The 25047-nt window shown below is 42.4% G+C and overlaps 1 protein-coding gene and 1 long non-coding RNA gene across 5 annotated transcripts in view; one reads left to right on the top strand and one right to left on the bottom strand.

Annotated features, from left to right (window-relative positions):
• Positions 1-4698: 4698 nt before the first annotated feature.
• si:ch73-366l1.5 (FILIA-N KH-like domain-containing protein) overlaps positions 4699-25047 on the bottom strand; it is a 25990-nt gene continuing 5641 nt past the window's right edge. The window contains exons 2-5 of one of the 4 annotated variants that reach the window (XM_042003770.1): positions 18996-19079; positions 18386-18953; positions 14908-15007; positions 4699-5444 (exon numbers count right to left, since the gene is read on the bottom strand). In XM_042003770.1, the coding sequence (XP_041859704.1) occupies positions 5330-5444; positions 14908-15007; positions 18386-18953; positions 18996-19079 (867 nt within the window). In that variant the 3' untranslated portion in view covers positions 4699-5329. Of the gene's footprint in view, positions 5445-8715; positions 9067-13520; positions 13592-14907; positions 15008-18385; positions 19080-25047 lie in introns of those variants that run through there. The other 3 variants (XM_042003775.1, XM_042003760.1, XM_042003783.1) reach the window with 3 other exon arrangements.
• On the top strand, positions 5617-10984 carry LOC121651942. Its single transcript, XR_006012537.1, has 3 exons — positions 5617-5704; positions 9106-9109; positions 10972-10984. It is a non-coding gene; the product is annotated as an uncharacterized LOC121651942 (long non-coding RNA).

Below are 25047 nucleotides of genomic sequence, written 5' to 3'. Positions count from 1 at the left end.
TTTACTCCAAAGTTGGTTCCCCTTAGTTCTCGGCCCTGGCGTTTAACTCTTTCCTTTTGCTTAAAATCCTCGAACTTTGCAACAATAGGCCGCGGTCTTTGGGCTCCGGGCTTCTTTCCTCCCAGACGATGGACTCGGTGAAACTGTATATCATTTGTAACTTCTGCAGGAAGTTTAAGTTGCAGGGTCCTCATCCGTCTGTTCTGGGATTCCCATAAACACCAGATTGTCCCGCATACTCCTGGCCTGTAGGTCTATTACCGTTTCTTTTATTTTTCTATTTTCTACTGTGAGTCGGGTCACTCCCTCCGTGAGGGATTTCACCGACTCCCTAAGGTTGACGTTCTCTGTCGCTAGCGCCTCCACCTGCTTCTGGCTAAACTCCAGCGATTCTCGGACGGCCTGGAACTCTCGGTGGAGAATCTCCAACAAGCTCAGACGGGCGTCCAAGCTGGAGAGCTTGTTATCTATTGATATTAATACATCCGTTGAGTCTTTGCTCGGAGGAGAGATGGATCCAGGTGATTCCTCATCGCGCTGTCGCTTCGCCGCTGAAGAGGTGGACGGAGTCGAAGTTTTGTTTGACTTCCCCATAACTATTAATTCGTAGCACTGATCTATGTAACTGGTCAGGCTAGCCAAATCCTCCCCGCTGTGCTCCAGAGTATCTCTTAATAAGGTCCTTTTTCCTTCTTTAGAAAAAACAATGTTTTTACAGGGTTAGTGAATTGGCGATGGTACAGAATTGAATAAATGAATTTGTTATTTAGCGCCTTGTCTCAGTCTGCCGTCTCTCACTCACCGGTGTCACTTACCTCATGACGTCACTTACCTGCGACACCCACAAAAGCTTCCTCAGACAAACTTCCTACAGTAACATACCTGCATCAGTAACAGACAGACAGGAATGTCACCTCGTGCAGACAATAGCGCATGCTCACTCTGGAAACGTGGCACATGTTAATGTTAGCTGGCCTAACCCAAATTTTTCACCAGCAATAAAACATACAAAACTCAAGTCATTACTTAACAAAACCATGGTGAAATTACTCTGAAACATATCATATAAAACTAAAAAGAAGTCAACTTAATTTCAATGCACTTTTCAGTGAGGTTATATTAATATTGTCCACGGACATTCCATCTGCACCTCACCTCATGGGAATCCTCCGCCACTTTGAGGATTACCCAAAATTCCTTGCTGTCACTATTATGCTAAGGGATGCAGGTACATTTTACAACAGCAGGTGGCATTGTTTTCCCTATTTAGCAGGATTTAACCTGAACCTATTTAACTATGTTACACATGCACACACACACACACACACACACACACACACACACACACATATATATATATATATATATATATATATATATATATATATATATATATCAATCTAAAAGTGTTTGGGCATACACATTACGGGCGACCTGAACCAGCAACAATTCCTGGTTAGGACAGCACACTAGCGCCTTTCCTTTCTCAGGAGGTTGAGTTGTCAGACTTAGGAGTTCAGTCCTGATTTCATTTCCACCAATGTAGCAAAAGGTGAAAAAATAAAATAAACACATTAAAATCAGGAAGAGTGGTGTCTTGTTTGGGTGGTCATCTGTTTCTACTCAGCTTTGGTGAGAAGTGACTGGTTCACATGGTTTAGAAGTTATTGGAAAATATAGATGTTTTTCTCTCGAGAAATTATTAAAATTTCCATTAAAATATGAAGCAATTCGAAAGATTTGGCACCCTGTATAAAAATAAAAAATGTGTTATTTCTCCCTGTTTATGTCAGAATTCTGCTTTTCTTTGGAGACGCTGGGTCATTTGGACAGTTTATTGAAAAAATTGTTTTACCTCCTTTAAAAGAATTTGTTGATGGTCCCTGAAACAGACGCTGGTGGCACCAGTGTCACTGATTCCACTGCGGTGGCTGAACGTCCAGTAACACATCATGCACCTGTGCTGGCCCCACTGCTCAACTGCTGTTTTTAACTCACGTTTTGCTCCCACAAAATTCGTCCCGGTGTCAGAGCGCAGCTCGCGGACCTGTCTTTTTCTGGATATAAAACGCCTCAAAGCATTTATGAAGGAGTGTCCAAAGAAGGTGCCACCTCCATGTGAAAAGCTCTCAGTGCAAGACAAGTAAATATGACACCATATCTTTTACTGTACTTCTCCTGCTCCTCACTTCGAAAAGTAAAAAATAGTCCACTCCTACACACATGAATGGAGGTTCATCAGGCTTGAGTCACTCTGTGAGCAAGTCTGCTGGTGAACTGGAGCAGCGTTAAGTCTTCTGCAGATGGTGCACTTGGACAAGACTCTCCTAGCGGCAGTGCTTACTCCTGTCATCCAGTATTTCTCCCTGAGCTTGGACATGTGGTTGCTGCCGCTGTGTCCGACGTCAGGGTAGAAATATGAAGGTCTTTCGACAGAATGATGTTTAGACTCCAAAGACAATGCTGCTTTACTGAGCCGACCTCCCACATGCAAGACTCCATCCTACAGCTTTGGACATAGCTTGTACAGGTGACTACCTTTCTTGACATTTTGTCTCTTTTCCAGACACGAAAGTTCCTCTGAAAACGTCTTCCTCTGGCAAAACTAAATTATAGCCAGCTCAGCCTTGTCAATGTCCTCCACTAAAAGACATCCTGGGACAGATGCACTTTTAAATCTGCACATTTCTTGTTGGATCATTTTCTGCTGCTGCATGCTCCTGTAACCAAATTTTTTTTTAGCTTGATTCTCTGTATCAACTCTGTATCAAGCTTCTCTCAATAACTGACTTTGCATTGTGTAATTTTAATAAATCAGGAGAAGGATGAAGGCTTGTCGAACTACTGATCTTTATTCTGTACAAAACAGGGAAATGCTGGTCAGACACGTGTGACTCTCGGCCAGCTCACATGCAGCACGCTATAACAAACGAGCGCCTCTTTAGCATGAGCAAAGTAGCTAGCTAAGAACATTAGTAAGGCATTTCCTGAACATTTGAAGCACAACATGTCACCGAACTCTTCACATTTCTTATCAATAGTAATTAAATATTATCCCGTGACCCCCATGTTCACACAAAATACATTAACACCGTCCCAAATGTAACATCGTGTGTAAGACTGCACCAACCAACCTCGAGCACGTTCGTCTCACCACTGGCACTCCCAGTGGTATTTACCAACCAGTGATAAGAGAAGGCGCCCGACTGGTATTCTGCAGTATCCCCAGTGACAAGTGGAATGATGTCTTTTTAACTCTATTACACTCCTTCTGATTGGCTGTTAGCCCATCCCTCTTCCTGCTACAGGACCACAACCATTCCTTGTATTTCAGCCACCATGTCTCAGCTTTCTTTCATTGGATCCAAGAGGAATAATGGTGGATTAGGTGGGTAGTGGGATCCTCACCTCTGGATCGTCCTGGGTGAGATGGCCCACAGGTTCAAGGTTCACAGGCCATTCTTTTTCAGGAAATAGACCGTATCAATGGAAATTGGGACAACACTAAAAAGTGTTGTAAAAATAAATAAATAAAATAAAAACAACTCCACCTCTTGCATGTTTCCTAAGCGTAGTATCACTTCTAGACCTCCAGCTTTCAGTCTGGGTCTCTGCTGGGTCTTAAAATGAAGGAGTCATGGGGGACCCAGGCCAACCAGCCAAAATGCCTGTGAGCATTGTGATGTTGGCATCACACATGGTTTGGACATTCAGATTATGAAAATGCATTAATAACACCCTGATTGTAGCCTGACTGAGGAGCATGTTTCCATGGTGACCATGTTATTTTTATAGTAATTATTACTGATGTGTCTGCTACATGCTGGCAGCAGACTGCCATCTTATTTAGCTGGATGGATTTTATAACTGTTATGAAGGACTCCGAGCAGACAGGTTAAGGTAAGCAGGATTTATTATAAGAACTGAGGTGGTAACACAGGTTCTTACTATGAAGATAGGAGTAGTGGAAGTCTCTGGAAGATAATCAGCGATGCAGGTAGTCGGGACCGGGAAGGGGAGGTTAGGAGAGTCCAACAGCGTTGAAACGAGGTCCGACAATGACTGACTGTGTAGCTGGAGTATAAGTAGTCCTTGAGTCAGAGTGGCCGCAGGTGTAAGCCATCAGAATTCCGGTGATTGACTGCGGTAATGCGTTCCAGGTGTGTCCGCGACAGGGTCTGGTGCAACAATAACATGGAAGTTTTGTTTCACAATGACAGAACATGTTTTAGTGGTTGAGCTTCTTATTAATATCGTCTCCCTCTCTTCTTTTAAACAGCTGTAATATATAACACGTGGTGGAAAAGGTTATATTTGATTGTGCACAAATGTCTCACACTTCACATCATTTCCTTGATTTTATTCTGGACTGCTGGTGCTGCACATTCTGTGGGTACGCCATGGTCAGAGTTGCCGTGGAGGTAGGAACATTCGGCCACCATGTATGGTCTTTAGAAATCCCAAAAGTTGACTAAAACTGGTGTTTGCCGGCTTTTGTTCCTACATCAGCTTTAGAAATGAGGCTCTCAGACCGGACCAGAGTCCAACACTCAGGTCTGCAGGGACCATGTCTAGTTTTGTCCTAGAATAAAGCCACAGCTGACAGTTTGTCTCATCAACATTCAGGAAATATTCAGGAAAATTGAACGTGTAAAATGTGTCTGTCACGACTGTTTTCAAGATTCAGCTTCATGAGCATTAAAAGCAAAAAAGTATTTATTTATTTATTTATTTATTACAGAAAACACCACAGAATAGAATAAAAGAGAAACAATGAACCTGAGTTCCACCTGAAAAACTAACAAGCAGCAAACATGTAAAACATGAGATTAATATCACAGACACACCACTCTGTTCCCACATCAGGCTAAAAATATCACTTTTAAAGAAGTTTGCAAGTCAGAATTAAATGTAGAAAAAAGAAAAGTTTAGAAAATTATTCACTATTTAAAATATAAAAATAACAGCTACATTTTAGTAAAACTGTTGGAATATTTGGCTGTAAAATATAAAAAAAAATAATTTGTTGTAAAATGAAACAAACAGTTGATAAAACTTCAGTTTGAGAATTAGCAAAATGTTAAAGGAAGTTAAAACTATGATTGTATTTATTTTCTGATCTGATCTCTGTTGTGTTTAAAACCATGGAGCCGAGGATCGTCCTGAAGTACGAGGACTCGTGGAGTTCAGACCTGAGGAGAAGCAGGAGGCACGAACTGGACTCAGCTGGAGATCTTAGAGGCGAACATCCAGCCCGCACAGGAAGTCAGTCAGCTGTTTCTGTTGCCATGGTAACTCCCAGATGAGGTGATGAAGATGGAGTCTTGTCTTAGATGGAGTAGAGCTTCAGATGCTTCTCCACGTCTTCCTCCGTCCCCTCCCCCACTGCCTCCTGGTTCTGCTTTAGCAGCTGAAAGATGGCCGCCAGCTGCTCCTGCTGCACCCTGAGGACACACAGAGTCATGTCACAGGTGCATCGCAACCTTTACCTGAACCTAACCAAACACCAAGTTTACGCCTCCATTCTCTAACCTCCATGTTGCCATGACAACATCATGTGAACAGGCTGAGGCACTCAGCAGCATAAGTGTGTGATGCTTCATACGTGTGGTGTGTCCTGACACACAGGAATGACCTCTTCATGACACCTTCATGAAGCTTTAACTACAATCACCTCTGAGGTTCAAACTACGTCCACCTCCGAGTGGTGGACGTAGTTTGACTTGGCGGTCATTAGACATCAAACATCAGACAGACAGCTTCATTTCCACTTAAAAAGCACAACTTAAACCCACATTACTCATTAAGCTTTAGGCTGTTTTAAATAGGGGAAAAACTCACCCACCCAGCTAGCTGCTTGGTCGCCCGGGTGGTAAATGGAGCGGACCCAGTCATTGGGATTTATTAGAGGGTTTGTGATTTTTTTTATACTGCTTATATATTATATTATATTTAGTGCTGGGCAACGATTAAAATTTTTAATCGCGATTAATTGCGATGTCTCTTTCCTTTAAGAAAAGGGCCTATAGCTATAAAAAGAAAATGGAGTAAGTTTTGGTTTACAAAAACTACATCAGGGGTCTCCAACCTGCGACTCTGGAGCTGCAAGTGTCTCTCTGGACCTTCCACAATGCCTCTAAATACGTGGTTAAAATATTTTTTTCAAAATCTATCTTTCTTGTCATTAGGTTGGAAATCATGGTCTTTTTTTCCCTTTCTTTTACATCATTTTCCACAAATATCTACATTCCTTAGCAGAAAGTCTGTCTATCCTCTTCTTTTTAATAAAGGTTTTATGTTTTTCTTTATTTTAAAACCTTAAAAATGGAAATAAAAATGTGGTTCTTCAAAAATAACAAACATCCTATGGTGGCTCTTCATTAAAAATATAGGCTATGTTAACTTGCCTTTTTGAAAAGTCTTGTAACATTTGCGTCTCTAAAGTAGTTTTATTTAGCTGGCTGAGGGAAAAATGGCTCTTTGGATTGGAAAGGCTGCAGACCCCTGCACTAAACACATAAACAGGTTTAGCAGCAGTTTTCAGATAAAATATTTCTTCATATATATTTATAAAATCAAATATTTATGAGAAAGAAGGATGAAATGTTCAGGATTTACTGACTAAAAGGTAAAAAGTCAGCAGGATGGATTTAAAGCTGTGAAGCTGCTTCCTTCTAAACACAGAAGGAACAATATGTGATGAATATCAGCATCAGGTGAACAGACAGAAAGCAGGATGAGAATCTCACAGCTTCTAGATGGTGAGGAGAGAGAAATATTCACAATATGCACAATAACTTCCATCCATGCACCTTCACTGCTTCATTATCCAGATTTCTGGATATAATTTCTCTAAACTTTAATTTTCAGCCTCCGCTACCGGGAGTTAAGGGGTTAACATCTCATTCCGGGTGTAGCGTCAGGTCTGTAGATATAACTATAAACATGTGTGGTATCCACAGAAAGTCCAGAATCTCAGCTACCAGCTCAGTAAAACCATTTCTATCACCAACAAACACAGTTAAGACAATAAATTATTTAAAGAGCAGCTACACAAAGTCCAAAAAATATGTAAACACAAATGATGTCTCCCCGTGTCCACCCCACGGCATGAACACGAACAAACGGCTCCTCTACTGAAAGCTCACATCTCACAGATTCCACAGCTGGAAGTTTCATCTCGTTTTGACCAAGATTCACCGAACCAGAGGCAGAAGAAGACCCGATTTATGCTGCACGTTCGTAAAAGTCAGAAAGCATGTCGTACCTTTGCTGTCTTGGATATATTAAAACCGCATTTATTAAAAAAACTAATAAAAAAGTTTCCCATCCAAAAATTACGATGTTCTGTCCATCTGCATGTTTTTTGACAAAGAGAAATGTTGGTTCTTTTTTTTTCTTCTTCCTGTTCCAGACAGAAAACATCTCTTTATTTTAATAAACCCGCTCTCTCCCGATCACGTCAGGCGCACCGCTGCAGCAGGGAAGAGGGACATGGACGCCATGTTTCTGTCATCAAAGCCAGCGGCCAGCAAAAAAAAATAAAAAATTAACGTGCGATTAAAAAAATGAACGGCGTTAAGCGTTGCGTTAACGCACGATTAACGCGTTAACGTGCCGAGCACTAATTATATTATATTATATTATAAATTTTCATTAATTTTCTATACCGCTTAGTCCAATTAAGCGTCGTGGGGAAGCTGGATGCTATTCCAGTATTAACAGGTGAGAGGCAGGTGCACCTGGACAGGTCACCAGTCCATCACAAGACAGAGAGACAACCAACCGTTCACACTCACTTGTAGAGAGAGTTTAGAGATCAGTTAACCCAACATCATGTTACTGGACGGTGGGAGGAACCCAGAGAGAACCCACGCATACACTGGGAGAACATGCAAACTCCACACAGAAAGACCACTGTTCCACGCTCCCCCCAGCCGAGGCTCAAACCAGCGACCTTCTTCCTGTGAGGCTGTGACATTATAACAATAAAATCTTCCTTTGTCCCTGCAGCCATCGCCCCTGTTTTCATCTATATATCAGTCTTTTAGATATTTATTGTTTGTTTGATTGTGCTCTGACTGGTTGTTTTTACGGCCTGCTGTGCAGCAAATACCCTCACGGGATAAAAAAAGATTCTATAAACCTTGACCCTTGAAATTTACATTGTTGGTCTAAAGATTGCTTGTTTGTAAAAATGTAAATATGTTGTCTTGATCATCTCTGGAGGAGAAACAGATCAAATCAGGAAATGATTAATTTGATCACCAGTTGTTTATTTACTTTATTTACTTTTCTGACTCTGCTCTACAGACTGAAGTGAAGTTGGGGAACAGAGAAGGTGGGACTGAATGAGCTCATGTCTTTTTCAGACAGGATGAAATTGTTGTGTTCTTCCATGCCGAATTGTGTTTTCTGTTTGTGTAAATGTCCCAGCATGTTTAAAATAAACTTTTACACCAAATGAAGCTAAAGTAAATTTATCCCAGATGTCCAGAGTTTCTTTCAGCTGTGGTTGTGTGAAAGTGTTTTATAAATAAAGTTGGAAGGTCTACCCTGCAGCTGGATGTGATCTCTGTGGTGCGTTTGAGTACTGTTTGTCAGTGTGGGAGTAAACCAGCTCAGCAACCAGCTACCTGGATGAAAGTAAAGACTGAAGATGTGACCAGTGTCTCTTCACAAGAGCTTCCCTCCAGCAAAGAAACAGTCAACATGTTCACACTTTCACTCGTTTATTTCAGCATTTACAAGAAAACAGAGACAAAGCCGAAGTCTGCACAGAGAAGATGCTCCTAGCACACTGATCTGAGACCAAAGACGGACTGAACGTCTCAGATTTATAGTTGTACAGAGTAACTACACACAGTTTGTGTTCCTCCAGATGCTCCTCCACTGCAGGGAAGCTGGAGACAGACGGAAAAAACAACACGACTGATTCCTGAAGGCACTTTGGTGTAAAAGCAGCTCAGGCCTTGGATCTGTAACTCCACAAAAACACCAAGAAAGCTGAAGCTGAGCGATGGAAGACGACTGATCTTCATTTCCTCGGAGCTCCCCACAGATCAGCTGGAAGGAAACAAAGAAGGACTCAGTTCTCTCATTCAGGGTTGTTTCACAGCTAAAATCAAAGCAGATTTTTTATGGCAGGAAACCGTTTCTATGTGATGTTGGAGGAACCAGGTGAGCCACGTAAGTGACTGTAATCATTCGTATTAAAAACCTGCCTGAGCATCTCTACCTGGTTTGGGGATGTAAAGCAAAAAGTGCACGTTTTCTAATCTCATTACTCTTCCAAATTTTAACTATTGTTACCTTTACCTGCATCATCATCATCATTAGCAGCAGCAACCCCCCCCAAAAAAATAACCAAAAAAAAAACTCACAGTAGATTCTAAAGTCGGTCTTCTTTGTTACTTTAATGACAACTCAGCAGGTCGGCCCTAAAATAAACTTAGTTCTGTTTCCCAGAATCATCAGTACTGTGTCTCAGAGGGTAAACACAATAAGAACAACTTTCCACATCATACATGTTTCCAGTGTTCCCAGTAGCATCAGCTGGATCACTGATCATTAAATGGCCGAGCCCATAATATTGTTGAGCTACATACAATCAGAACACTTCTAGATACTGTATAGCACCACATTAATACTTGAAGTTACTCGTCAAGTAGAAAGGCCAATGTGGTACTTTTACTGGAGTACATTTTTGTCTATTTATACTTTCACTTCAGTACAATGTCTAACTACTTCCCCCACCACTGGTTTCTATATAAATTATCTCTTAACTCAACCAGTTGTTTAAATAACAAAAACAACAATGATTCTTATTAATATTGTCCAGAAAAAAGAAACAATTCTTCCAGTTATTGTGCTGCAGTGTGTGAAGCTCTGCCCTTTAAGATTTGGATTGGATATTTTGGTACCTTTACCTGTATTTACCTGTGGAAATGCATACTGACCTGTCCCGTACTGGGCCTGAGGGGCTACTGGTTATTAGAGAAATCTGACTGGTTCTCAGGTTGGTGAGTAAAATGTGAGACAAATTATTTTTACTTGACTTGTAAGTACCTGACAAATGTAAGTCGCTTTGGATAAAAGCGTCTGCTAAATGACTGTAGAATAGAATTGTATTTCCTCAGAATGAATCCAGACAGATTTTATTTTTAGTTGTACTTGTTACAGTTTCACATATGAAGATACAACATATGAATCTTAAGTTCTGATCCTGGCCCCATAAACCACATCAGTCTTACACAGAAACCTGAAACATGTTGAGCAGCTTTTTTAACGTGCAAATCAGCTGAGTCTGAACGCCACACTCACCATTAGCTGTGTTGTTAGCAGGCAGCATGCAGGGTTAGCAGGGCTGAAGCTGACAGATGAGATGAGTCTCACGTACGGACATGAAGGGACGACGGGAGGCAGAGGAGCCAGCAGAAGGCCTGAGCTTTATTTAATCCCTGTTTTCCTCCTGCGCAGTAACAGAGTTCGCCCAGCGGGGGGCGCCTGTGCACCAGAAGCAGAGCTCCAGCTTTAATCAGCTGCTAAATAAAATAAGTTAATAATTCCTGATAAATCCCCCAGTGAGAAGCTGTAGCTCTGTGGTGGACCTGCAGGAGGCTGATATGACGTCTGGCAGGAAGCTGCTGAAATCAGAGCTGCACTGATATCAAAGTCGCACCCGGCAAATTAAACTGCTCAGTGTCTGCAGACAGTCTGAGTTTCATCCTCTGTTTTTACTCAAGTCTAAAGGGAGGAAATCTGCCACTGTTCTCGGTTTCAGTGAGGTCTTCAGAGGCTCCAGAGACGTTTTGGCTTCTCATCATTTCCAGCAGCGTTTCTGGGCTCGGTTATTTAACTGGATGCAGACGTTTTCTCTGAACCAAGCTCAAGCACACTGGTGAAGCAGCTGTTCTGAGATCAGCTCCGATGTTGTCACACGTGTGTTTCTTTGTGTGCAGGAGTCAACAGCACACATCCTGACATGGCAAATGAAGACGTCCATTCATCATCATCATCATCATCATCATCACTGTGACAACGAGCTGATAAAATTAGATTTGTTCGTATGTGGAATTATTCACGCAGGCATACAAATGAAAATGAGTTTTGGTATGAAGGTGTGAGAGTAAAACTCAGATTAAACTTTTAAATCGGAACCTGCTTCATTAAATAGGGCTTGTTAGAAAGGTGTGCTGCTGCAGGAACACATGCACTATCTGCAGGACAACGGCTCTCAAGGACTAGAGCTGGTGATCCATTCAGCATAACAGGTCTTTACAATCCAGAATGTAGAAATGGGTTGTCATGGTGACAGGATCTGATCACCAGCTGATTACAGCTGTGTCCTCTCTACCTGCTGGTTTGGTTCAGGATCACTACAAACAGGTTCCTGACTTTTATGAGATCCTCCATCTTGTGAGATTACAGCCTGTAAACTGGTTTATTTCCACTGTTCCTGCTTGTGTTTCCTAAAGAAGCTTCCTATAGGATCCTTTGTGTGTCCTGTGTGGACGTCTTATCCCCCTAGAGCACGTGACCCACATCCTGCTTTCCTGTCAGCAGGAGTTGAGCAATAAGAGGATCAAGTGGTGCCATCTGGACCAGAGGACGGCTGCTCACACTGCAGCAGCTGGGCGTACAACACACCCCTGTGACCCTATTATCAACACCTAGCAGCCGGGTGGGGGTCCGGTATGAAGGTAAGGGGGGAGTCATGGAGTCGGTGAGGAAGAGGAGGTGCTTCATCAGCAGGAACAGACTGATACTCGACCTCTGAGATGCATCAGGTCACAAATCTGGGTCACCAGGTTGGATGTATGTGTTGGATTAAGAGAAGTGAAGATCTCTGAATTTACATATCAGTTTCCTGATGCGTTCAACTGCGGCGTTAAAGTGTGGGAAAGCGGCCTTTCTTCCCACAGCTGGCAGCACTTGGATGGAAGCTGATGTTTCTACACTGAACCAACGTCCAGATCTTTTCTCGGCTGGACGTACGATCTGCACCAGACTGCCATCGGTGGGCTATTCAGGCTTTTATTCATGCTGTTCTCATTCTGGTTCCTTATCAGCTGTGTTGTTGAATTTTGTTGAAGCTTTTTCAGCATCATCACAACAGCTGTAACATCTAGAATCCAAAGCTGACTAAATGTTGGGTTTCCTGTCTGTCAACACCATCCTGAGAATATGAACCAAATACGAAACTGATTAGAAAGAAAAACTAAATTAAAAAAAATCATTTTAGCTCCTTTCTCAGTTTGTTTATTTATCTTTATTCTGCTGGTATATATATATATATAATGCTGGTGTAACCGTGTCCTACCTGAGCAGCATGAAGAGGTTTAGCCTAGAGCTAACATTAGCTTCCCCCATTAACATCTATAACAGAGGAAATGGGAGAACCCTGTTGTAATTTAGGCTTTCCACCAAATCCAGACCTCCTGGGCCAGAATCCTGCAGGTTTTCAAGATGTCCCTTCTTTAACACACCTGACTCAAATAAACCCTTTAAAGTCCAACCCATAAACAAAATGGGGAGAAAATTCTAATTATTTTACAATCTGAAGTCTTTATTTGGCCCTTTAACAAAATGTTAATAAAATGAACAAAATGATCAACAAAAATGTATAATTTTTTACCATGCAATGCCAAAATGTCCACCAGGGGGCAGAAGACAGGTATTAGGTTTACTACAGCAGGGTTTTTACCATAAAGTGATGCAAAAGGTCTCAGCAACAGTATGATACATCAGGCAGTAAAGGTTTAAATTGACCAGACAGCATATGAAGTTCTGCATGTTGATTCATTAATCATGAATCTGGCCCACGAGGCACCAATTAGATGACCCCCGCTCTAGACTACATCCACATGGAGAGGAGTTCAGGTGCAACCAGTAAAAAAGGAAATAAATTCTTGTTTATAAGAAAGTGTTCCTCATCTTCCACCTCTGAGTGTCAGCTAAAAAAACTCAAAGGAAATGGGACCTGTGATCATTTTTAACGCTCATGTTGTCTACATGTATCTGTTGCATTTCTCTATTCTATTGTATTCTATTCTGTTTTATTCTATTCTATTCTATTCTACAGTCATTTAGCAGACGCTTTTATCCAAAGCGACTTGCATTTTATTGTTTTATCTGCTCTTCTATGACGTCTGTTTTCTATCTTCTTACCTGCTTTGGGGCCATGAATGGAAATTAGCATTCTTTGCTACAACCCGACATGCTTACATCATGTTTTGTACTGATGGTCATTAAGCTGCACGTCCTGTTAAATAAACAAATAAAAAAATAAATACAGTGCTGCGTCCACGCCAGGTTTCCCTCTCTATGTGGATGTGGCCTCAGTTAAAGAGAGGTTTGCTGTTGCACCTCTAGACCAAAACAAAGCTTCATGAGCCTGTAGATGCTTCATGGTTTTAATAGTGGGTCAGCATCAGTCTGTCCTCACTGTGGTTGATTGGGAGGTCTGGGGTTAGCGGGGGGACAGGCTGGGGGTATATTCAGCAGGAACATCACCTTACCATGTCCTTTCTATCACACACTGTCTGCTCAGGTTGATTACAGACAGGTAAAGTCAGATGTCAACTCTATCCTGAAAAGATAAAGGTGCAGTTCATCAGATACGAAGCTCACACACACACACATTTCACACACACAAAACATTTCTGCTGAAAAAGTTCAAAATCAAACTAAAACTCAGAGCTTCATTCTGTCCAGGAGATGGGAGGGAACGGGGGTCTGGGGGTCGACAGATGGATAAATAAAAAGTGGAGATCGGGTTGAAGGGTGCAACACAGACCTGAGCTGAAGGAACATGAAACCAAGTAGATATCGAAACCAATAAAAACTCCTCTGTGATTAAATCTGCTGTAATCAGTCACTCCGAAGATGTTGCATCATTTCCTGTTTCATCCCTGATGCAAAAATAAGAATAGATAGATAGATAGATAGATAGATAGATAGATAGATAGATAGATAGATAGATAGATAGATAGACAGACAGATAGATAGATAGATATGTATTGCTACATTTACCTATTAATTTACTTTTTATTTCCAATAATTCATTTCTATAGTGATTCCTTGTAAGGTAATAAGGTGGGCGTGTCTAACTAAATGCTGAGGCATGATTGGTTCCCTGTGAGACACACCTGTCTCACTCTCCAGACAAACAATTAAACTGCTTCCTGTCCTCAGAGATCTGTTTATCACATATTTCTGTGGAGTCTCTGTACACTTTGGTATGTTTTCCTGCTTCTGGTTTTGAGTTTTCATCTCTTTGTTTAAATTTTGTGGGTCTCTGCAGCCTGTTTGCTGACCCCAGACCAGCTTTGAGTCACTCAGACATGAGGAGAGGAGAGGAGAGGAGAGGAGAGGAGAGGAGAGGAGAGGAGAGAAGAGAAGAGAGAGGGGGAGGCTACCAAGAGCATCAAACTGTCGTTCTGGCAAAAACATTTCGGGACACAAAGTGGACTTTTTCTTTCTTGCTTCACACTATAATCCCTGCAAAAATCTAAAAAAAGCAGCGCTGCCAAGCCACGGGAATGTTTCAGAGCTGAAAATAAAATGTCCACAGCTGGAAACTGCTCTCCTCCTCAGGCTGATCCCTAACTTTAACTCACTTTCAGACAAAGAGCGCATGCAGCAGGATTACATAACAGCTGGCTGTATTCAGTTACAGCCTGGGAGGCAAAAACAGAGAACAACCAGACAGACTAAAAGTTTTTATTCCTCTGAACTCTTCCAGGTGAATCAGAAATAACTCCAGATGCAGAGACCAGAAGCAGGACTTGTGCTCATGCAGGACTCAGATGGAACTGGACATGCAGGGTGAACATGGTAGACAGCAGCAAGGCTTGTGTTTGCATGCTGTGGCATCATCACCACCACCTCTGCTCATACACCCACCTCTGCTCCTCCTCCACCTCCTCCTTCATCACCAGAGTCTTCACCGTGCTGGGTTTTCTGTCAGAAGCAGGCGTCACCTCATCTTCCGCTGCAGCTACATCTGAAGCACAGAGAGGGAGAAGCGTCACGTCTGGGTTTAATGTACCACAACGGGTGGGCATGTTAAAATGATACAGCAGAATCTGTCACTTCTAAAGTTTTAGAGGTTAAAAACTAACATCTGCTCCCTGTCAGCTGTTAGAATTCAGTAACTACAACCTCACATGATTAACAGAAACTAAACATCTCAACCAACAGCTTCTAGAAGCCCCTCCTCAACACCAGGTTCTGGTGTAGTCCCGGTCTGGACACTGACTGGACCAGGTCAACACCAGGTTCTGGTGCAGTCCAGGTCTGGTCTCTGACTGGACCAGGTCAACACCAGGTTCTGGTGTAGTCCCGGTCTGGACACTGACTGGACCAGGTCAACACCAGGTTCTGGTGCAGTCCAGGTCTGGTCTCTGACTGGACCAGGTCAACACCAGGTTCTGGTGCATTCCAGGTCTGGACTCTGATTGGACCAGGTCAACACCAGGTTCTGGTGTAGTCCTACGTGTGTTTGGAATCTTTGTGCTGTTGCATGACAGTTCCTGCTGAGCTTTATCTGTCAGACAGATGGGCTCATCTGACTCAAGCAGACTTAGTGATGAACTCTGGATATCAAACTGCAAGGTGTCCAGATCCTGTAGCTGAAGAACCAACTTTCTTCTTCTTCTGGGTCTTTCTCTGGTGATTGTTATTATGTCCTGATATGTAAAGTGTAGAAGTAAAAGGGGTAAATTAGCAGTTTAAAGCCGACAGTTTTTGTTTTGTGAATAGTAAAGTTACTACTCAGAGATAAACCATCTCAGGATCAGAGGAGGTTCTGGTGTTCAGACCGCATTATCTGTTTCTAATGGACTGTGTATGTGTGGAAAACACACTTGTTGCACCTGCTGTGTGCTTAGTGTGTCAGAATGGACGACGGCTGGCATGGTAAAGATTAAGTGTGACCCTTGTGAAGCAGATGGCTGCAGCCTGTCCACAGATAAACACAGTGACCGAGGATGCTGCAGAGCCTTCACACCTGCTCAGGTTTCTTCAACCTGAACACACCTGGGTGAGTTTACGCTAATGGAGGACAGATCTACCTGAGCATCCACTATTAACCCAGGGTTTTTTAACGTGCTGCTCCAAGCTGCAGTGTCTGAATGTTGGGTCTGAAGCAGCGACTCTTCCTGGGCGGGACTTATCTGTCAGGCCCAGCTGCTGCCTGCCGTCTACAGACATCACATGCTGCCCAAACAACGGAGGCTCTGACTGCACAGGGTCGCACATGTGTTCCAAACAGCTCTGCGGCAGCTGTACAAAACACCTTCAGTTCAGGCCCTGACAGGCAAAGTTAAGCCTGCCTTTCATTTGCACTCTAACATTTAAAGTTTCCTCCTCGTCGCGGTGGGTTAAAATGTATCTCAAACTGCATCTGACTTCATCTTTTTACCAGCAGAAGCAGATATGTTGGGCCAAAAAGGAGTTGTTTTTATTTCTCCTGTTCTTCACAGTAAAAGAGAGAATCTTCATGCCTGACATGTTGTTCTCTGCTAAGGCAGAGGGATGTAAAAGTCACTGTTTGTTGAAGTAATTCATGTAAGCTGAAAACATCAGAGCTACTCTGAAGTTTCAGAACTAGGCAAAAGTCCTGATCCAGACTCTGTTTTACATATAACCTCGAGGAAAACTGGAAACAGGAAAATATGCAACCATTTACTGAAACGTGCAAAACATATAGACACAGGAAATGAGTCTGAACCAGAGGTCGATCTAGTTCTGAGTCGGTTGGATAGCGTTTGGTAGAGCATCCATCTCCCATGTGGAGAGAACAAGGTTTGAAATCCCCAGGGGACAAATGTTAACACCTTCCAGGTGAGTCCTTAGGCAAGACCCTTAATGCAACTGCCATTGTAAGTCACTTTGGATAAAAAGCATCAGCTAAATGTCTCGAATGTAATAATTTAGATTATTATTATTATCATTATTATTATTATTATTATTATTATTATTAAATTATAAATCAAATGAATTATTATTATTATATTTAGTTGTGTTTGGTTACGAGATTTTATCTAAAAAAAAATTATATTTGAGTACAACAAATCTATTTCCTGTTCTTACTGCATCACTCGTTTCTCTGTCTCCATGGAAACAGTATTATTGGTATAATATCTGAAGTAAAAAACTTGTAGGTTCTGCACTGAGGATAGAGATGCACATTATATCCAACTGAAGATGCCTCACTCCATCGGTTCACCCAAATGTACAGAACAAGAACAAGACCTGCCAGAAAACTGTTGAGGGGGTGACTCTGGAGCCAGTGTTTGGTTTGTCCCCTCTGAGCTCCTGTAGTAACATGACTGTGTGCAGTTCCTTCAAGAAAATCCCTCAGAGGAGAGGAAATGACGACTAAATGGTGAAATGAAGGTTAAACTTGATGTTTGTGCAACTTGTTCCTGAGCTTCAGTTCCTGTGTTTGCATCCATCACGGAGCACGGTGTGGGAGATCAGAACAGATCCTGGTCCCCAAACAAGTAAATGGACGGACACATCATAAAGTTTTATCAACAGCATTCTCATGCTCAGTCTGGACTTCTTGGGAATTACAGCACAATGTGGAACTAAAATAGGGTTTCTGAAAAGGCCCAGAATGGAGCCACGAGGAACCCCAACTGTCTAGATAATAATAATAGATAATTAAATTAACATAGAGCCTTGCTTTATATGTGAACATCAATCACAATGGCTCTTAGCCTCAGGGACCCCCTGTGCTCCTTGGGAGACCCCCTTGCTGGGTCCCAGACCTCAGGTTGGGAACCACAGCTCTAAATACATCAGTGACCTCTTGACCCAGTATGAACCTACCAGAACCCTCAGGTCATCTGGATCCAGTTTCTTATCAGTCCCCAGAGTCAGAACCAGACATGGAGAAGCTGCATTCAGCTTCTATGCTCCACATGTCTGGAACAAACTCCCAGAAAGCCTCAGATCAGCTGAAAGACTCAGTTTATTTAAATCCAGGTTGTAGACCCACCTGTTCTCTGCTGTTTTGAGCTACTTTTTATTTAAAAAAATTCAAACTGCATCTGTTTCTTTTGAGCTTTAAATTTTAAACTTGATCATGTTTGAATACAGTCTGTCCCCAAGCTGGAACTTTACTTCTTGCACTTAATCTATTTTATTTTAGCCTTTTCTTTCTGTTTTTGTTAATTAATTTATTTCTTTTAACCTTTGTTTTTAATGCACTTGTATTGCTTTCTGCACCCTGCTGTAATGTTTTATGTAAAGCACTTTGAATTGTCTTGTACATGAAATGTGCAATACAAATAAACTTGCCTAAATCACAGCAGGTTCTTATACATGATCCAAAAACACCAAAACCATCCAAATGAACTGACAGCGGTCTTACCATTCAGCACAACCTCTGGTTCTGGTTCTTTGGACACCTCTGCAACAGGTTCAGTGGACTCAGGGATCGGTTCCTCCACTGTCTCTGCTTTTTCTGGTTGGACCACTTCAGGTGCTGGTTCAGGCTCCACCACTGGTTCTGGTTCTGGTTCAGCAGCAGTGTCTGGAACAGGTTCAGGTTCAGTTACAGATTCTGGTTCTGGGACTACAGCAGGCTCTGATACTGGCTCTGGTTCAGGCTCAGGCTCTGGGGCTGCAGCTGGTTCAGGAACAGGCTCTGGCTCTGGAACAGGTTCTGGCTCTTTTACTGGTTCAGGGACAGGTGTCTGCTCTTTTACTGGCTCTGGAACAGGTTCTGGCTCTGCAGGTGGTTCTACTAGAGTCTCTGGTACTTTCACTGGCTCTGGAACAGGTTCTGGTGCTGGTGTTGGTTCTGGTACTTTCACTGGTTCTGGTGCTGGTGTTGGTTCTGGTAATTTAACTGATTCTGGTACTTTAACTGGTTCTGGTGCTGGCTCTGGTATTGGTTCTAGTACTTTAACTGGTTCTGGTACTTTCACTGGTTCTGGAGCTGGTTCTTGTTCCGGTACTTTAACTGGTTCTGGTGCTGGTTCTGGTACTTTGACTGGTTCTGGAGCTGGTTCTGGTACTTTAACTGGTTCTGGAACTGGTTCTGGTGCTGGTTCTGGTGCAGCCTGTAAAGAGAGAGTTGACAGTCACTTAACATGGTGAAGCCATGATGATCTTCGTATCTGCAGCTCGGTGGAGACGAGATGCTCCTGCTGGCTGAGACTGACTGAAGCCAACATGACTGCAGCTCATTCAGCTTGAAACTGAATCATGATAAAACATTTAAGGTGTGGAATTAAACACTAAGTTTTCCATTAAGAAGGAATTGATTCCTGAAATGACCCACAAAACTTCTGAAACACTGCAGTACACCAAGGCTGTAGGTGGCGCTGTAACACTGCTACAGAAGCACACTGAAAACATGAGCATGCTCAGATGGAAACCAACAGGAATTAAGAAGCAGAAGAAGAAGGAGGTTTGCGCATGTCTTCTAAGGGAGTGCGGGGTGTTGTGTCATTGGGTCGTAAAACGGTGTCTTTGTTGTGAAGATGGAGGGAAAACGGTGGCGTTTGCACCGATGTTCATGTTGCGAGCCGTTTTAGAAGATCAGCGGTGTCAGACTCTTGAAACATGCAAATGATGAACACCTGTAGCAGAATCCCTGCAACCCGTCCCGTGTGCGCAGGGCCTTAAACTCAGGGGGTTTGCTTCAACATAAAGCAGTGAGGATATAAACAACAGCTCCTTTAACACACACAGCCACAAGTTCAGGTTTCACGGGCAGCAGCTTCCCTGATGCTACGTTCCTCACCGCATGCAGCAGCTGAGCCGTTCACGTGGTCACGTGTTCATGCCGTCATGCTAACAGGATGAACAGACACGTCACCAGAATAGAGCCTTGGGGAACTCCAGATGAGATACAGTAAATATAGTTAAATGGTGTTCTGTCCTTCAGCCTTCATGTTGTAACACGTTGGATTCATGAAGTCGGGCAGGAAAGACTGAGAACTGCTGCAGGACGGTTTTGTCACTCGTAGAAGATTTTTGAGGATCAGCTGTTGTCTGTTACTGACACTGGACAAATAAAACCCTGTTTAGTGTCCGCCAGCATGTCCCCTCCCTGACATGTAACATACATGTCTCCTTTTCCAGGGCTGACGTCCCTGCTGGTATACACTGATGCACCTGTCTGTGTCTTCACAAAGTGCCAGTTTGCATAGTTTGTAATCTGAGTGACTGATCTGGTTTCTGCCACAGATCTGACTCATGTAACAGCTGAAGTACAGGACTAGAAACATTCAGTTAAAACTGAACAGAAAGGTCAGCTTTGTGTACGCAAAATGTTCAAAATGTTCTTCTTTCCGTTTCATTTTAACAAACCGACCACGCGCTGGGGTATGTGCCCTTATTTTTCCTCCATTTCAGGTGTCAGTATCTGAAGAACTTCACCACAGACAAAACTGAACTGTGGTGCAGTAAAACATCTCCACCTCCTCTGTCAGAATATATAAAAACATCTGCCACACATCAGAACTGGTAGACATGCCAGCCCCTCAAAAATGGAAAAAAACACTCATGTTTGAGCCTTCAGAAAACAACGTTGTTTATGCCCCAGCATCATGATTCTTTCAGAGTTGTGAGATGCAAACTGAACTGCTTCGTTTGTCAGACATTCATTGGCCCATAACTGCATATGGGAATGTATGAAAATATCTGATCTTTATTTTCATTTCAAGTTGAAAGATTCTTGGGATGTAAAACATTTCAGAGTTCCTTTTTTTTTGATCCCAAATATGGGGCGATATTAGACCGTTTGCTTCTGTCTTCATATTCATTTATTGTTATTTGTACACTATTAGCATAAATATGACTATTGCATCAGAAATTTACATTTATTTGTCGTATTAACATTTTCATGAACTTTTTGCTAAATCAGAGGCACGTTCATGCAGTTCAGATATTTGCTTGTAAACAGATTTTCCACAGCTTGTTCTGACATTTTACCATCCATTTTTTTTAACCAGAAACGTTTCCATTAGTAAAGCAGTTGATTTTGCGCCTGGTCAAATTCAGCCAGTTGGAGCTGGATTAGAGGAGGTAGTGACGGACTCGGTTCTGGAAGCAGGTGGAAGCTGTTAGATTAGCTCCATTAACTCCTCTGTAGCAGCAACTGGTGGCAGATTTCAGACATCAGCCTGCTCTTAATCCCACAGAAGCCGTCTGTCAGCCTCAGACTGGAATAAACACCAGCTCTCCTCCTCTGCCTCTGAATTCCTGAGCTGCGAAGCAGCAGAAAAATGCACCACGCTGCTGGCTCATAAAAACCAGACTGTGATTCAGCAGCACGATGAACTGGTGCTGCTGGTCTGAACTGGACAGTTCTGATGAGGTCATCGTGTAAATATCATCTTCCTGCTTCATGGAACTAATCAGCAAAAAGCTACGAGAGGAGGAAGAAGAGGAGGAGGAAAATAAAAACTTTAACCTTTAGACAGAGATAAACTCCAACATCATGATGCACAATAAACATGAAACATGAAGTCAGGATTATAAAATACTGAATAATGATGATAAGAAACTAAAATCAGGATTAGAAGATAATAAATAAACAAGATAACACCTGTGACAATAAATTATGTTACAAAAATAATTAAAGATGAGCTGATAATTAATTAAAATTAAGACACTGAATTAGGATTAAAACCTGCTAAATTTTGCATTAACATCAGATGATATGGAATCAGAATGAAAGGTGATTAAATTAGAGCCAACAGATCTCAATAGAAGTTCACTAAAACTTTAAATCTGGATTATTTCCTGAGCTGGGATTCTGAAATGAAAAAGAAAAAGAAACTGGGTTAAAAGTGATATTAAATTAGGTTTAATAAAGTCTGAACTGGAAATAAAGCAAAAAAAAAAAAAACTATTATGAAAATGAAACTATTTATGAAACTATTATGAAAGGATGGAAGATCAGAGGACCTGAAACGGAGAATAAAATGTGGAAAACAAAGATAGTTTTTATTATATTCATTTCCACTTTTCAGATGATAAATTAGAATCAGAATTAAGATCAGAAAACAATGAATCATGATTGTGAGACATGAAATCAGAAATGATTTAATGTCTGATTCTCATGGGTTGATTTATCTTCTATCCTTTATTTTTTAAAGATTTGATGATTGTGGGGTTATGTGATGATTCAATGTGACATCATTTATATAAATATAAAGAAACAACAGAGTTATAGTTGGAAGACAAGCTGGGTTTCAGGATTATATCATAATCATAATTATGAGCTAGTAAATATCCTGGCTGAGGAAACCGGATCCAAACCCACAAAGAGCCATGTGGAACATTTACGAGCTGCAAAGTGAGGTTTTTTAACCTCTCTGGATTTAGTCCCAGTCATGGCAGCCTTCTCGTCTTCTGTTAGCACCTCTGAGTGAATATATCCCGTCTGTAACGCTACACCCAGCTTAAACCACTTCAGGTCTGGAAGAGGAGCAGAGGGAGGAAGAGGAGGAAGAAGCAGGGCAGCTCAGAGAGGCTGATGGAGAGAATGCAGAGAATAAAAACATAAATGATTCTGTTACATGAGATGCACTGTTATAACTGGGGGGGGCCACAGGATCCCTCAAAACCTGACTGGCCCCCAAGGAGCCAGCCCAAAAATAAATAATCAAATTCTAACTAATATTCTGTGTAAACTGACTTTTACCTGGTAAACCTCAGATATCCGAGTGCAAGTGAGTGCAAAGCTACATGCTAGCTGCATGTTAGATTGAAGAACAGAGCAGCTGATAACCTCTAGGTTTATACAGATTATGACGTCATCATGCTGAACTTTGTTATTTTTTATCAGCTTCCCTCTAATTTCCTGAGGCCCTCTGAGGGCCGCGGCCCCCACTTTTAAAACCACTGGATCAAACGGTTAAAAATATAACTGCCTGCTTTACTTTGTACACGACTGATTCATGTTAATAACTGGTTATTACTTCCTAACTTCTAGAACCTTTTTAAAATTAAAAAAGTCTCATCTAAACACATCACCCTTTTTCCAGTCTATGTTTTCCATGTCTATGTTTTTATGCTGTCAAGCCGACCTTTTCACCAGGCTGGGACCCACATGCCGCTCTGCAGAAGTCCATGAAGAAGACAGATGGATCGGTATCTATTCACCGGGCGACATCAGAAAGCTGCTTGTTGAGCATTTAGAAGGGTGAAACGTGTCGAACTGAAGTCTCAGATCTATTCAGAACCTTCTCTTTTCTACTCATGCTGACAACAGGAGCTCTTGATGTGAGTTTTAGCAGCAGATTCAGATGTTTTGCTTGAGTTTGAAACCATTTGGGCTTCGATCTCGGCCTGTTTGCCTGAACACAGCCTCTTTGTTCTCTCGGATCTCAGCCTGATCTTTCTGACGCCGCCTCCATTTATGAAGGCGACACTTTGCTCTGTTCTCTGCAGGTCTGAGTTTATTTCCTACCTCTACAGAGATTTAACCACAAACTAACAGAATCAGTGTTAGTCTCAGAGACACAACTTTCAGCTCCCTCTGAAACCTAAAACAGCTGTAAACTTTCCTCCTCAGTAACGCGGTAAGAGCTGCAGAGCGGTAGGAAAACACAAACAAATGCCAGGAAGTAAGTCTACTGGAGGGTTGGAGGCGGGCTGGGGAACGGTGGTGAGGATGGCGACCTCTCTGACATCACCACAGAGGGGGAATTAGCTGCAATGCTTTGATTTGAAGCCATTGTTGTGAGTTGATTCCCATCCAGCAGCTCTGTGGAGCCGAGGTGCAACAAGCCAGACCCTCAAAGGGAGGAGTGGCAGCAGGAACCAGTCCAGACCGGGGGAAATACCAGCAGAGGTGTGTCAGAATGCATGCAGAAAACAGCTCAGAGCTGCTGGCCAGTCTGATCAGAGTCCTCTCATGCACATTAAAAGGTCAAAATTGACAAGTTTAGAGATTTTAACATGATCATTTTACAGGGAAAAAACGATGAAGATCTGAGAGCAGCTCAGTCTCACACAGAAACACAAAACAGAATTTAACTACATGTAGAAAACTGTTTGTGGAGATGACTGGTCAGAATGCAGAAAATACCAAACACAGCGCATCAGCACAAACACCTCATAGCAGCTGTCAGCACGGAGGTGGAGGATGATGGTCTGGGCTTGTTCCGCAGCTACAGGACCTGGAGACCTTGAAACCTTTTAATGCAGCAGGACGATGATCCCAAACACAGCAGCAGATCTTCAACAGAACCAAGGTGTTTACATGATCCAGTCAAACTCTGACACCATCTGGACCTGCAGCCTGGTCCTGGTTCAGTCTCTTCACCTGGCTACAGGAACCAGACAGGCTGGAAGGGGAGGAGGTCTCAGTGTGGTCCAGTCAGACCACAGAATGCTATAAAAGTACATATAAGTTCTAACCCAGCTGCATCACCTCCTTATTTGAGGTCAAATCAGACGATAAAATGATATGTTAACAGAAAAAAGAAGGGATTTTTATCCACTTTGGGGAGTTAGTGAGATAACCTCTCTGTCTTTGAGCAGATTTGAACATTGCGGTTGGATGGAGGCTTTTCCTGCTCTGATACATGAAACATGATCCAGAAACCAAAGATCCTCTGTGCTGAACACAGTCCATGTTTCCTCCATCAACCTGCAGGATGTGAGCATGCTCACATCTCCATAAAAGGAGAGCAGCATCCCCACCAGGGCCAGCGTTTGTAATTCACAAAGAATGAGGAGGGAGAGGAAACGGCTATGAACACACCAGAAAGCAAAGCTCAGGCCTCCATCCAGGAAAAACCTCCTCATTCTCGCTGAGAACAAAAACTTTCTAATTGCTCTAGTCTGAGCCTGAAAGGCAGTTTCTGCCTTATTTAGGCTGCAGAAAAGACGAAGGTGGAGTCTGTAACTCTACCAGGAGGATCAGGACAACATGCTTCCTACATAAATGTCTCAGAGCCGCATTGGGCCTCGACTCTGACATGCAGGTTGTAAATCTGAACAGGAAGCCCAGCAGAGACCAGGCGGCCTGCAGCTCTGCAGCCTTAAGATTCTTTACTGAGCTCCCAC

The sequence above is a fragment of the Melanotaenia boesemani genome, chromosome 2 (genome assembly GCF_017639745.1).
Source record: "Melanotaenia boesemani isolate fMelBoe1 chromosome 2, fMelBoe1.pri, whole genome shotgun sequence".
In the NCBI taxonomy this organism is placed as follows: domain Eukaryota; kingdom Metazoa; phylum Chordata; class Actinopteri; order Atheriniformes; family Melanotaeniidae; genus Melanotaenia; species Melanotaenia boesemani.
Note: the sequence above shows the minus strand (reverse complement) of the source record. Positions and strands in the feature narration are given on the sequence as shown.